The sequence below is a fragment of the Mastigoproctus giganteus genome, chromosome 8 (assembly GCF_048544385.1).
Source record: "Mastigoproctus giganteus isolate SK-2022 chromosome 8, ASM4854438v1, whole genome shotgun sequence".
Lineage (NCBI taxonomy): Eukaryota > Metazoa > Arthropoda > Arachnida > Uropygi > Thelyphonidae > Mastigoproctus > Mastigoproctus giganteus.
The window spans coordinates 16,158,835-16,174,026 of NC_143582.1; the positions used below are offsets into that span (position 1 = coordinate 16,158,835).

At 37.8% G+C, this 15,192-nt stretch overlaps 2 protein-coding genes across 2 annotated transcripts in view; one reads left to right on the plus strand and one right to left on the minus strand.

Moving 5' to 3' along the window:
- Nucleotides 1-3,530, minus strand: part of LOC150081293 (popeye domain-containing protein 3-like) — a 127,985-nt gene extending 124,455 nt beyond the window's left edge. The window contains exon 1 of the mRNA XM_090379207.1: nucleotides 2,822-3,530. Within this exon, the coding sequence (XP_090235333.1) occupies nucleotides 2,822-3,432 (611 nt within the window). The 5' untranslated portion in view covers nucleotides 3,433-3,530. The remainder of the gene's footprint in view (nucleotides 1-2,821) is intronic.
- A 496-nt stretch (nucleotides 3,531-4,026) lies between these two features.
- The window catches only part of LOC150081294 (importin subunit alpha-1-like), a 104,117-nt gene continuing 92,951 nt past the window's right edge, over nucleotides 4,027-15,192 (plus strand). The window contains exon 1 of the mRNA XM_090379618.1: nucleotides 4,027-4,110. The gene's annotated coding sequence lies outside the window, so the exon portion shown is untranslated. The remainder of the gene's footprint in view (nucleotides 4,111-15,192) is intronic.

A 15,192-nucleotide genomic window follows, 5' to 3' on the forward strand; every position in this document is an offset into this window, starting at 1 on the left:
TATTCCCTCTGTCTCACATTGGCTAACTAGAGCTCAACTGAAGAGGCCTTTAGAAATTTCTCCAGTCTATAACAGGACTCAAAACTAAAACCTCTCCAAACAAGTGTCAAAACCACTCAACTGTCATGGAGGACAACTGCTTTGTCTGGTACACTTACTCGTGAGAGGATTGGCTGGCCACTGTTCCCTGCTTGTACATTAGCATTAGTAGAGGCATTTGATGCAAGAAAGCAAGCTTATGCAGCATCAGCCAAAAAAAAAAAAAAAAAAACCCACTTCCACTTCACCCCTGTTCGTTCAAAATACCTGTCCAGCTGAGCCTTAAACTTATTTAGGCTATCAACCTCCACGACAAGGGATGGAAGTGTGTTCCACCAACCAACCACCCGCTGGCTAAAGGCAAATTTCCGCACGTCTATCCTACATCTGTCGTTCCTCAATTTGAATTTATGCCCTCTCAGGTGATTTTTCTGAGCTAGAGGAAGAATCCCATCAGCATTGAGCATGCTTAAACCATTCAAGGCTTTATACACCTCTATCAGATCACCTCGCTGGTGCCTAGTTTCCAGACACTGTAATTCGCAAAACTTAAGCCTTTCTTCGTAAGAGCACCCCTTTGTTCCATTCACTGATCTTGTTGCCCTTCTCTGTACTCGTTCCAGCAGCTCTACATCCTTCTTGAAATGAGGCCTCCAGACCTGTATACAGTACTCTAGGTGTGGCCTGACCATTGCCTTATACAATGGAATAATCACCTCCTTATCCCTGCTGGAAAAATTCCTGTATATCATTGACAATACTCCATGAGCTACTCTTGCAGCCCATCTGCACTGCTCAGAGAACTTCATATCTGCCTGCACAACCACCCCGAAGTCCCTTTCATTCTCTACCACTGTCAGTGTAGTACCACAGAGTTGATACGTTGCTCTGGGGTTGCTGTTTCCCCATGTGTAGTACTTTACATTTGTCAATGTTAAACTTCATTTGCCACCTCTCAGCCCATTTGCTCAACCTTTCCAGATCCTGTTGCAGCAGCATAGTGTCAGTAGTGTCCTTGACAACCCTGCCAACCTTTGTATCGTCTGCAAACTTGGACATTAAGCTTGATATACCATCATCAAATTTCCACTGCTGGTGGAAATGAATTCTTGATGTCCAGTGTTGAAGATTTTGGTGCAATATTTCTTTCCAATTTTTATGTACGTAGTGAGGCAGACGTATTGCTTCAGTTGTGGAGTATTTCTTTCCATCTGAGCTTTTCCTCTCTTTGCTGGTCTCCTCTCCCCACTACAGTAACTGCTGATTGAAAATCCTAGATACTGCAAAAGTCTAATGATGGTAGTGATACTCCCACAGCATGAATACCTATGATCACACCTCTCACCGGGTCATTGAGATCACCTGATTTTCTCAGAGTACATCTTTAATGACCTCACTGAGGTACTGAGCTCTTCTTACATGCATTTTTACTACATAAAATAGCCTATTATGTGCTAGGTTATTTGCCTACAATGGGAAGTGTGCAGATGTCAGAATGCACAATTCTCTAATAAATTGGTGGGGTAGTGTATAATTGTTATATAAGTTCAGTTGTTCTATCTTATTTTCAGCACTAAATCAAATTAAGTTACATTAATGTACCAATTGGAGGTTATTAGTATTATCAGTGACAAATGATGCAAGAAAGCAAGCTAATACAGCATCAGCCAAAAAAAAAAAAAAAAAAAGGCCTTATTTGGTTTCCTCAACAATATTACGAATGTTAAATTTCTTTCCCTTTACTAGGGACAATTTTTTAATCTATAAAGATATTGGAAATGTTATAATCTATTTTCGATTAAAAAGTCCACATTTTTCGGATACAGAAAACCTAATACATCTACAGCCATTTCAAAGAATATCAATTCACAGAAACTCAGTATTAAAATATCTCAAGTTTATTATCATATGCTATACACAACATTCCAAACAAAACGTATGAGAACGTGCATTTTCAGATGCACTTGGTAACAACTAATATTCTTAATTTGTATTATCCATTAAAAACTTCTCTTGAGAGTATGTCAAGAGAACGACTTGATTATGGTAATTCACTTTTCAGAACTGTTATTACTTTTTAGGTCTGCAACGCTAATTTACAGTTAGGGCTGTGCAAACGGGGTGCGCTGTGTTGGATGCGACGTACCCGGGCTAGGACCTGGAAAGAGATCCTCATGGTATGACAGTTATAATAAAAGAGGGGGAACAAAACCAACCGTGCACCCAGATACCACTGCTAAGTCCTGAATAAAGGGAAAACAAAATTTTGACATCATCTTATTTCATGTGTGGTTAAATGGTAAGATAAAATGTATTCGAATAGCCGAAATGAAAAAAAAAGAGCCGGGGGGGGTCAAAACAATAACGAAAAACAAAATTAAGATGCAAAAATAATTCTTAATGCGATGGGGATGTAATGAAGAAAAGTATCAAATTTCTAGTGAAAAGATATATAAATTTAAAAATAATAATAATAATTGGGTAGATGATGCGACTGTCAAGTTAACCAGTTTAAATGGATTAAAGGGAATTTCATAAATTCCAGATATAACTAATTCCCGCAATTATAATCCGAATGTTTTCTAACTTAACCTAAGCACATCCCGATAACATCTAAATAAATCTATTAATACGACAGATGATATTAAATTCTGGGGAAAGGCTGTAACTCAGTAACTTTTCAGCACAGGAGTATTTTTTCTGTAAGGAATTTCACAGCACTTTATGGAGCACACCACTTCTAAATTACGATGAATAAAAATCAATTCTTAATAAATCTTACCTTCCTGATAGCACTAAAGACAGCCTGTCCACCCTTGTAATTTTCTCAATTGAGTAAGGTTCCCTGGGCTTCAGTGTCTGTATACCCTTCATACAGTCCAAAACTTGCTTGAACTGATGTCTCGAAACATGCAATGGCTTAAAGAGATCGCTGTATACCATTTCAATTTCACGAGTGAACTTCACAGGTCGCAACATATATAAAATAACACTAACATGCACTAAATTAATTACTGTAAATATTGCATTCCACGTTAAAGTATCTAAGGAACAAAGAACAAGCCAACCCCAGAGAGCAAAAAATAAAGACCCTAACATCAAACATGATCGTAGATAAAGAAGTCCGTGAATCCCTGTCGGCGCCAAATACGATAGGAAGAGAAATGTATTAGCCATCTGAAATAAAATGTGGTTGACTGGGAGCCATCTAGAAGCACAGAACCATTGATCTCTAACCACTGGTGTTGAGTTAGTGAACAAACTTCCATCGAAGTAAGCCAGCTCCATTGTAGCTGTCACATTAGGAGTCGTGGGATAATATGTAATGTTTCCAGAAAAACTCCCGGTAAATTCTGCTGCTGAATTTAGCATGCCGCTTTCCGAAAGTCTCATTTCCAAGTTCTATTATCCTATGTGATGCTCTTGTATCGTATAGTCTTCTCATTTATCTGGCGTAATCCATAATTGGAGTAAATAATGAAGAATTTAAATCTTTCTTAATCAAATAAGCACATAACACGTGAACTAACAGGGGTAATATGCTAACAAAGCTTCAACAGAATATTTACTACAGTTAAGACTTAAATTAAAAACAACAATTTTATAGTAAACAAATTAGCGTGTATATAGGCACCTTACATACTAAGCAACATTTTTGCTCTAAACCCCACAACCCTCCACTCCTCACTTATGTATACAGCCATACCATAGAAACGTTTCGTTTTCATTTCTACTCTAGCAATGCGCGTTTGCAGTGGTGTCATCTGTTGAGAACAATCGTCAATGAAAAAAATAACATTTCAAAAGTAAAATTTTTTCCAAAAATTTCAATTTCATTTTGTATGAGTAACATTATATTTTATAATATATTTATAAATAAAATATAAAACAGTAAATGAAATTTAAAAATGTTAAATGATATTATGTGTTATTGAGTAGCCAATCATATTAGAGAAGAGCAATGTTTAAAATATCGTCGCGCATTTGAACTTAACGTTTCAAGTGACTGAGATTGCTACTAAGTTCTATTGTGAACAAAAGATTTTTTTTTGTTAAATCGTGACAAATAAGGTTAGTTTATTTTAGAAACTTGTTTATTTACGTACGATTTATAAATATAATAGCTTGTGATACATAATGCAATAAATTATATCGATTATGATAATATTTTAGAAGTTTTTGTCTTTCTATTATGTTAGGCTTAACTTCATAATCTAGACGTACACCTTTCATATTCTCTTTTGTTCGTAATCCGTTAATTTCCTTATCGAAAAGTTTAGATTGTTATTACTTGTAAATGATTACAGTTAATGAAACAGGACCAATTTTAAATTTGTAATCGGGATTTCTTAATGATAATAAAATGATATTAATTCTATAAGAGCCTAGTCTTCGTTTTGTTGAATACTGAAGAAAAATGCTGTTGTGTACTGATTTTAGCTAAATTAGTACAATCAGAATTTATAAGATAAATTTTGCATCTAAGAAGAAATTCGCAAGTTATTGGTACATTGTAAGATTCTCTATCTAATTTGCAAATTACAATCTTTCTAAAATCTAATCTTTCAAATTAAAATTTGAAAAAAATTTGCATTATTATTTTATTTATTTTTGTAATTCCTGTCTAAAAGAAACAAGTTCTGTGCGATATCAGTTATCAATGGTGCATAAGATTAAAAGGGGAAAAATACTGCTTATGCTAGACTTAACCTGAATTCACAACATATGTGTTTATGTAATAAGCATAATAGATACAAAAAATGTTAACTCTTACAACATAGCATGGGCTTGGCAAACCCAGGGTCCTGAGCTGGATATCATCATCCTCTTTCTTGGTGATTCTCAGGCTTCCTTGCATAATTTGGCTAATAATAATAATATTGTTAAAAAGAGTTTACAAGTGATTTAAAAAGCAGTGAGAACGTGTGTGCTAATAATAACATAAATCTCTACAATTCTTAAGACATAAATTTAACCTTAGCAGATTTCTCTGAGTTTTCCTCTTTGCCATTAGCTTTCTTTGAGGAGGTACATTTCTAAATAGAAAATCATAGATAAAGAAAAGAACTTTAATGCTTAAAATATCCCTTTACATTAAGCTGTTATTACAAACATCTGTAAAATTTTTCATAGTTTAACATAACAGCCTTAAAAAACAAAAACTTGCCCAGTTCCATCTGGATATCAATCTAACCCAATTTAGTATTGGTATTAATAGTGGCATATGATGCAAGAAAGCAAGTTTATACATCAGCAAAAAAAACCTCCCTGCATCACCTGTCCATTAGTTTGTCTAGTTTTTCCTTGAATTTATTCAAACTACCCACTTCCACAACAGATGGAAGTTTATTCCAACAGTCAACTACCCACTAGCTGAAGGCAAACTTCTGCACATTATCGTGCAACTCTCCTTCCTCAATTTGAATTTATATCCCCTCATGTGTAGAGGAATGCCATCAGCTTTGAGCTTGCTCACTCCATAAAAAGCGGCCCCGGGTGCCAAGCGAATGTGATCGAGCGTTTTCTCTGTGCTTAAAAAGTGATTAATCTAAAAGCGATTTAAAGTTATATTAAGTTCCTGTCCTTAAGAAATTTAATTTTCATATTAGCTACTATCACAAAAAGTACTTGTACAGAGCAAGAAAGAAAAGCTACCTTTCTTTATTTTTCATACTTCTTTTACTAACACTTAATACTCTACGCTTGATCACACCAGGCGCCGCTCCTGCCTCCCCGTGGCGGGGCCGGAAGTCTTGGCAGAAAAGCTAATCTGCCAAGGGCTAAAAGGAGCAAACATGGATCAACATGCCTTTCCGCCTCTCGAGCCGACAAGCTCTCGGCCAGAGTTAGACAATGAGCATAACACCTCGCAACCCAAGAGGATGAAAACCACTTCCTCAGTGACAAATTGTCCTGCATTTCTAATAATGCACTCTCTTGGAGATCAGCCTCTCAGTAAGCTCTCTCCATTTGTTATCCAAAAACACCTGGAAAGTCTGGCAGGATTGCCTAAGACAGTCAAGAGACTGCAATCAGGCGACCTACTAGTGGAGACAATAAACCACGGACATTCGCAGAAACTACTAAACCTTGCCAACGTCGCTGGAATTCCAGTAAAGGTTTCTCCCCATGCTACCCTAAATACATCCAAAGGGATTATATCCAGCTGGGATCTTTTGAATGTCGTGGAGGAGGAGATAATGCAAGAACTTCAAGACCAAAATGTCATTGCAGTCAAAAGGATTATGACTAAAAAAGACAATATACTTGCACCTACAAGGAACATTATTTTCACTTTCAATACATCAAATCTACCAACATCGATAAAAGCAGGCTATCTACTTTGTCACATTAGGCCCTACATCCCTAATCCTTTGAGATGTTTTAAGTGCCAAAAGTATGGCCACTCTCAAATGGCATGCAGAGGAAATCAAGTTTGCCCCAATTGTGGGTCCTCTGAACACACTCAAAGTGATTGCTCAGCAAAAGAAATGGCCTGCACCAACTGTAAAGGCAACCATCCTGCTTATTCCAGGTCATGCGAGAAATGGAAAACTGAAAAGAAAATTGTGACATATAAGATTGAAAATAAAGTAAGTTTTCAAGAAGCAAGGAAAGTAATTGCTCCCAGTATGACTAAGTGTACATACGCCAGTATTGCGCAAAAGTATCAATCAGTGGGCACCCAAACCGATGGTACAGTACCTATAAACACTTCAATCTCTGACTGGGCTCGGGCTGTTCTCTCCCAGCAACAGTCCAATACCCCTAAGCAGATGAACCAGGCAAATAATACTGCAATTACAGTACCAGCAACATCTCCTTCTCCTCCCACAGTGATTGCTTCTACATCAAATAATCGGAGCTCACATTTAAAAAAGAATATCCAAGAAACATCTATGGATACATTCGACTCATCTAGACAAGAAACTATATTAGAATTACATGCGGAAGAAGAAATGGACACCGGTCGACCATTCTTCTCCAAAAAAGACAAACCAAAGCCTGAACGTCACAAGCCAACCACATTAAAAAAAAAAACAGTCAGATACAGCTTCTTCTACTAAACACCAATAATGCCTTATATTCTACAATGGAATTGCAGAGGATATTGTAGCAACCTTAATGATATTCAAGTCCTAATTCACCGCTATTCTCCAGTTGGTTTCTGTCTACAGGAAACCTACCTAACTCCACAAATTTCCACCAACATAAAGAACTATTCGATCTATCGACAAGATCGTAATACTTCAAATGCTGCCCATGGAGGTGTGGCCATCTTCATCAGCTCAAAGATCCCGACCAAACAAATTGTTTTGCACGCTGATATTGAAGTTGTTGCCGTACGTTTGATAACCCAGATTGCGTTAACACTAGCATCAGTCTATCTCCCACCAAGTCATACTTTCTCTTACCAAGATCTTGAAAACCTGCTAATGCAATTGCCACCCCCGGTCTGTCTGTTGGGTGATTTCAATAGCCACCATCCCTTATGGGGATCAAAAAAAGTAGATACACATGGCTGACTAATTGAAACTTTTCTAGACAAACAAAACCTTACTGTTCTTAATACTGGTGCACCCACTCACATACAATTACCAACTGGACAAACTTCTGCAATTGATCTATCAGTATGTTCCCTGGCTCTGTATCCAATCATAGAATGGTCTGTTTTAGATGACCCCCTTGGGCAGTGATCATTTTCCGATTATTTGTGATCTGCTCACTGCACAACCACCATTAGTCACTCCCTGCAGGAAATGGAAGTTCTCTCAAGCCAACTGGGTCAAATTTCAATCTTTTGTCACCCTGGATGAGCAATATATACGTACACAGTCGATAGATGAAGCCACAGATTATATCACTTCACATCTACTATCTGCAGCTAAGTGTTCAATTCCATTGTCGAATCCTCGGTCCCGACGGCACCATAACTATTGGTGGAATGAAGACTGCACAAAAGCAAAGAAGTTAAAAAATAAAGCATGGAATTTATTTCGTAGATCACCAACCACGACTAAGCTTATCAATTACAAGAAGCTAAGAGCGAAAGCACGTCTCATTCAAAGGCAAGCCAAGAAGAATTCTTGAATTCATTTTGCATCTACCATAAACAGAAACACTAACTCCAGGTTAATATGGAAGAAAATCAGACAGATTTCTGGAAAATTCCCTACAACCCCTTCACCTATTCTTTCATGGAATGGGCAGGAACTCTCTGCTCCTGAGGACATAGCAAATGCTTTGGGCAAAACGTTTGCTAAAGTTTCAGCGGTCTCAAATTATTCTGTGAATTTTCAGAAAATAAAGACCAAGACCGAAGAACGAGCCATAAACTTTCGAACCTCAGTTTTCCTTCCGTATAACCAGCCTCTTCAATATCATGAACTTCTACATGCCATGAAAACGACACACAACGGTGCTGCTGGGCCAGATGGAATATCTTATATCATGTTACAAAACCTTGGTGACAAAAATTTACAAATACTACTGGTCTACTATAACAGAATATTTATGGAAAAAATTTATCCCATCTCTTGGCATCATGCCACAGTTCTTGCCTTTTTGAAACCTGGAAAAGACCATACAAGGCCATACAATTACTGACCAATTTCCCTCTCCAGTTGCCTCGGTAAATTACTTGAAAAAATTATTCATAATCGACTTGTTTGGACCATCGAAACACAACACCTAATGAATAATAATCAGCATGGCTTTCGTAAGAACAGGTCCTCCTTAGATCTCATGATTAAGGCAGAGTCTGCAATTCGCAATGCCTTCGTAAAAAATGAACATCTCGTTTTGGTTTCCATAGACATAGAGAAGGCATTTGACACCACCTGGCATCATGGCATTCTCAGCGACCTCCATGCCCTTGGTCTACGAGGCAACCTTCCTGTATTCATCAGAAACTTTCTCTAGAATCGTTCATTCCAAGTTCGATACCACAACTCGCTTTCTATGACATTTTTACAGGAAGAAGAAGTGCCACAAGGTTCTGTATTGAGTGCAACCCTCTTCGCCCTTAAAATTGATTCTATAACAAAAGAACTTCCAAATACAGTTGAGACCTATCTTTATGCGGATGATCTCTCCATTTCTTGCCATTCTCAGAATATGAGATCCATTGAACGGCAACTGCAGTTATCCTTGAATAAGGTGCAAAGGTGGGCAGGACTCAATGGCTATCGTCTATCTCAGCAGAAAACTGTTGCAGTCCACTTTTGTAATCAACGAAAAATGCATACAGATCCTGAACTTCAGATGTCAAATTTTACCATTCCAGTGACCAACAATATCAGATTCTTGGGGTTAATCCTTGACAGAAAATTAAATTTCTTTGAGCACATTAAATCGCTGCGTACTTCCTGCCTTAAAAAACTGAACATACTGAGAGCTTTATCTGCAATGTCTTGGGGAGCAGACCGTACATCTTTGCTTCTGCTATATAGAGCATTGATCAGATCCCGATTGGATTATGGTGCTCCAATCTAAGATTCTGCCCGAAAGAGTACACTACGCTGGTTGGACCCTATACAGCATAGTGCACTGCGGATTGCCCTTGGCGCATTCAGGACATCCCCTACCCAAATTTTATATATTGAAGCACGAGCCCCCTCTTTGTCTCCGCAGGAAAACACTACTTCTTAAGTATGCAGCCCGAATACAGAACTGCTGTCAGCATCCTATTGGGCCATATCTCTTTAATCCACCACTGCAAAACCTTTATAGAAATAAACCCAGTAAAATAAGACCAGCAGGCTTACGCCTAATTGAAATAACACAGAGTTGGAATATTCCTAATGTCAACAGGCTAGACGTAGTGAAATGCTTTCTCCCACCTTGGATACCTCCTCCACAATTAACTTGTGATACTTATCTTCAAAAATGGGGAAAGAATCTTCTACCGTCACTCAACGTGAAACAACTCCATGCAAGCCATATTCAGAAATATGCTAGTTTATTGCCAATATATACTGATGGCTCCAAATCACACTCAGCTGTTGGAGCAGCAGCAGTATTTCCCTCTACAATCATTTCTGCTTCCCTTCCACCTGAGTATAGCAGCTTCTCTGCAGAACGTCATGCAATAAAGTTAGCTTTAGAAAACCTGAATCTCTACCCATCTCTAAAATATATTGTATACACTGACTCTCTAAGCTCAATTACAGCAATACAAAACTTTTCTTATAAGGTTCATCCTATATTAAACCAAATCAGAAGCCTATTATTAAAAATTGAGGAACGTCATCAATCAGTGACCTTTTGCTGGATCCCAGCCCATTCGGGGATAAAAGGGAATGAACTCGCTGACAAAACTGCCAAAAATCCATCAACTTATGATTTAACCCTTGCTCCTATTCCAATCTATGACTATAAGCTTATCATACAAACAACATGTCTTGCGATGTGGAAAGAGTTATGGCACACCCAAAGCAATAATAAACTTTATCAGTTGAAACAGGATCCACAGCTTTGGCGCTCTAGCACCAAAACAGTAAGAAGAGAAGTAGTGCTTGCACGAGCACGGATAGGACATACATATCTGACTCACCTTCACCTACTTACAGGAGAGGATCCTCCTCATTGTCCACACTGTTCCTCGCACTTATCAGTCAAACACATTCTCGTTGACTGCCCTCACTGTGATCAGGACAGAATATCCATCCTCCTTTCCCTAAAAAATCTTCCGGAACCGAAGCCATTAAAAAATATTATAGGTGACGATGCAAACATCAATGAATTCTTCTCTTTTTTGAAAAAAATTGGATTGTATCATAAATTTTAAAACATCTCTAATAAACCATAAATTGATTCTATCTGAAATTAGATTTTTATTATTTTCCTATGAATAGGCACACTATAGCCCCAGTAGCTCGTGCGCCATTAAACCCCCATCACAACAACAACTCCATAAAAAGCCTTAAATACCTCAGTCAGATTGCTTTGTAGGTACCCAATCTGCAGGCATTGCAATCTGAGAACCGAAGCCTTTTGTGGCTTCAGTTCTTCAGAAGCCATCTACCCTTTTGTTCTTCTTTCTAATCATGTTGCTCTTCTCTGCAGCTACTCCAGATCTACACTGTTCTGCAAATGATACCTCCAGACCTGTATACAGTACTCAAGATATGGCTTAAATATTGCCTTACTATTACTATTATTACAATAGTAATTCTTGTATATCATTGAGAAAATTCCACAAACTATCCTGGCAGCATGTCTGCTGTGCTCAAAGAACTTCATATCTTCATATTGGATGAATGTTTTCTGCAGCAGCATGTTCGAGAGGCAACCAGAGAAAGTAATACTCTTGATCTGGTTATCAGCAGTGATCATTCGTGTATTAAGAATTTGCAGATAAAGGAACTACTAGGTGGCAGTGATCACAGTGTACTAATGTGGGATTTACTTAAAGATTTATTTATTTAACTATCAGGGGTATAGGAAAGGGTTTTTGCTTCCGTAAAGGTGAGTACAGTGGTCTCAGAAAGTTTTTTAAATTCTATACACTGGGATCAACTGACAATGTTACCAACAGTAAATTCTAAGTGGGAAGCATTCAAGGAATTAATCGTGGATGCTACTAAAAGTTTCATACTTAGTAAGAAATATTGTTCAAGGCTTCGGCCGAAATGGTTATCTAATGAACTAATGGGACTCGTAACAGCGAAGAAAAATGCATGGGATGCATATAAATTATCAAGCGACTCAGAAGCCTATGGCAGATATAAGCTAGTCTGTAATCAGGTCACAAAGGTTAGGCAGGCGAAGGCAGATTACGAGAAATCCTTGGCAAAAGACGCTAAGAAAAACAGCAAAGATTTCTTTACTTATATAAACTCTAAAAGGAAGGGGATGAATCTGATTGGTCCCCTTGACATCGATGGTTCGAGTGTTGATAATCCTGCTCAGATAGCAAACAAATTGAATGAGTATTTTGCATCTACTTTCACACATGAGGAATTATTAAGGTTTGAAAATGGCAGGTTATCAAATTGTAGCAGGATACTTAATGATTTTGTAATAACTGAGAGCAAGGTGGAGGAGAAATTGTTGAAGTTAAACAAGAAAAGCACCTGGGGTGGATGGGATCTATCCATTTATATTAAAGGAGACAGCAAAGCAACTAAGCAAACCCTTAGCCATAATTATGAGAGCATCATTGGACTCAGGGGAGGTTCCCACGGACTGGAGATGTGCAAATGTGTATCCCCAATTCACAAAGGGGGATCGAAGGGTGACACGAGTAATTACAGACCAGTTAGTTTAACTTCTGTTCCGGGTAAAATAATGGAGTCACTGGTTAAAGATGCATTGCAGGATCATTTAGACAAGACTGCAGCAATAATTCAGACACAGCATGGGTTTGTTAAGGGAAAGTCTTGTCTGACAAATTTGATAGGATATTATGATGTGGTTACAAAGGAACTGGATGCAAAAAATAATTTTGATATCATATATTTGGTTTTCAGGAAAGCTTTTGACACTGTTGCGCGTGGAAGACTATTGTACAAATTGGAGCAGAATGGTATTAAGGGTAAGTTGCTACAATGGATTAAAAGGATCGTTAAGTGGGAGAAGACAGAGGGTGGTGAAAAATGGGTGCAGCTCTTCGTGGACTAATGTTATTAGTGGAGTCCCACAGGGTTCAGTGTTGGGTCCACTGTTGTTTTGTATATTTATCAATGATATTGAAGAAGGTATATCGGGCTTAATGTCGAAGTTTGCAGATGATACAAAGGTTGGCAGGGTTGTTAATGACAGTAATGGCAGTGTGCTACTGCAACAGGATCTAGATAATTTGGGCAGATGGGCTAAGAAGTAGCAACTGAAGTTTAACCTTGACAAATGCAAAGTACTGCATATGGGTAGAAGTAACCCCAGAGGAACGTACCAACTGTGTGGTACTACACTTAAGGTGGTAGAAAATGAAAAAGACCTGGGAGTAATTGTGCAGTCAGATATGAAGTTTTCTGAGTAATGTAGACAGGCTGCCAGAGCAGGTCATGGTGTTTTGTCAATGATATACAGGAATTTTGCTAGCAGGGAGGAGGAGGTTATTGTCCCTCTGTATAAGGCAATGGTCAGGCCACGCCTTGAGTACTGCGTACAGGTCTGGAGGCCTCATTTTAGGAAGGATGTAGATTTACTTGAGCGTGTACAGAGAAAGGCAACAAGATTGGTGAGGGGAATGAAGGGATCCTCTTACCAAGAGAGGCTTAAGTTCTGCAAATTGCAGTGGCTGGAGACTAGGCACCTGCGCAGTGATCTGATTGAGGTATATAAGGCCTTGAATGGTTGAGCACGCTGAATTCTGATGGGATCCTTCCACTTGTTCAGATTACGAACCTAAGGGGGCATAAATTCAAATTAAGAAAGGACAGATGTAGAATAGATGTGCGGAAATTTGCCTTTAGCCAGCCGGTGGTTAATTGCTGGAACAAACTTCCATCTGTCGTTGTGGAAGTTGATAGGTTGAATAAATTTAAGGAGGAACTGGACAGGCATTTGGAGGGAATGGTGGGATTTTTCTTTTTTTTTTTTTTGGCTGATGCTGCATAAGCTCATACACTTGCTTTCTTGCATCACATGCCACTACTACTACTACTGACTATAATTACCCACCTTTAAATGCTATTACCTTGTCTTGGCACATAATAGCCCTAGCTGCTAATATACCAATAAAATTGTAAACCAAACCAAGTACAATTTTTCACCATGTCTTCGACCACACAGTTAGTATGTTATTCTGGAGTTACTGCTACCCATATGACAGACCTTGAATTTGACAATGTTAAAACTTCAATTGCCACTAATCAGATCTGCATAATTTTTCTAGATGCTGTTGCAGTAACAAAACTTGATCACTGTCATTTGCCAACCTTTGTTATCACATGCAGATGTAGACATTAAGTTTGATATACCTTAATATCATTAATAAATATAGAAAATAAGAATGGGCCTAGCACTGAACTCTGGGGGACTCCACTTAACTTATGAAGTGTGTTATTCACTGATAACCATTCTTTGTCTTCTCCCACTCAACCATCCCTTTATCCATAGCAGAAACTTGACCTTAATGACACAGTACTTCAATATGTATAACAGTCTTTTATATGCAACAGTATCAAGCTTTTCTGAAATCCAAGTATATGATATCAAAATTATTCTTTGCCTCCAGTTGTTACTTTGTTACTGCACCACAGTAGCCTATCAGATTAGTCAGAAAAGATCACCCCTTAATAAATCTATGCTGTGACTGTAGCATAATTGCACTCCTGTCTACATCTGCATTACTTCTTTAACCAGTGACTCCGTTATCTTCCCTGGAACCTTGATCCTGCTTTGTGAATTGGAGCAACATTAGCATAACCCCAGTTCACGAGAACCTCCCCTGAATCTAAAGATGCTCTCCTAATTAAGGCTAAGGGTTTGTTTACCTCATTTGCTGCCTCCCTTAATATGATGATTTATATTTCATCCATTTCAGATGCTTTTTTTTTTATGTTTAACTTCATTTTTTCTTTCACTTTCCTCTGTTATCACAAAACCCTGGCAGAATTTGTAAAATTTTGGCATCCTTTTCCTTATAAAATTCTTCACATGTGATATAGATGCAAAACCCCTATTCAGTTTATCAGCAATCTGAATGGGGTCATCAACAATTAAACCACTAGCAAATGGGCCAATGTGATTCACCCCTTCTAGTGTTTACATAAGTAAAGAAGTCATATGTAAACTTATTAGTTTTACATGATTGGGCAGTAATTTATTCCTAAAGTTAATATCAATTAATAAAGGTTTGACTAAAATAGAATTTTCCTTATGCTGTCTGCAACTACCTTTCCTTAACTCTAGAACCAGCATAGTGATCAATTTGATTATTAACTTACAGTATGTACAATTGCAAATAATTTTGCACGTATTCTTTTAAATTTTAGCTGTACCTTATTTGTATTTACTTATCTGCTTGTGTGTGTTTTTTTTTTTTTTTTTTTGCTGGTGTGGCAAAAGCCTGTGGCTTCCTTGCACTCTACGGTGAATACTGTTACTATTTACCTGAAACCACTAAAGCATTCAATTTGACTGTTTGTAAAATTGTGATAAAATTATCTCTAATTTTTATATAGTTAAACGAGTTTTTGTATTTAT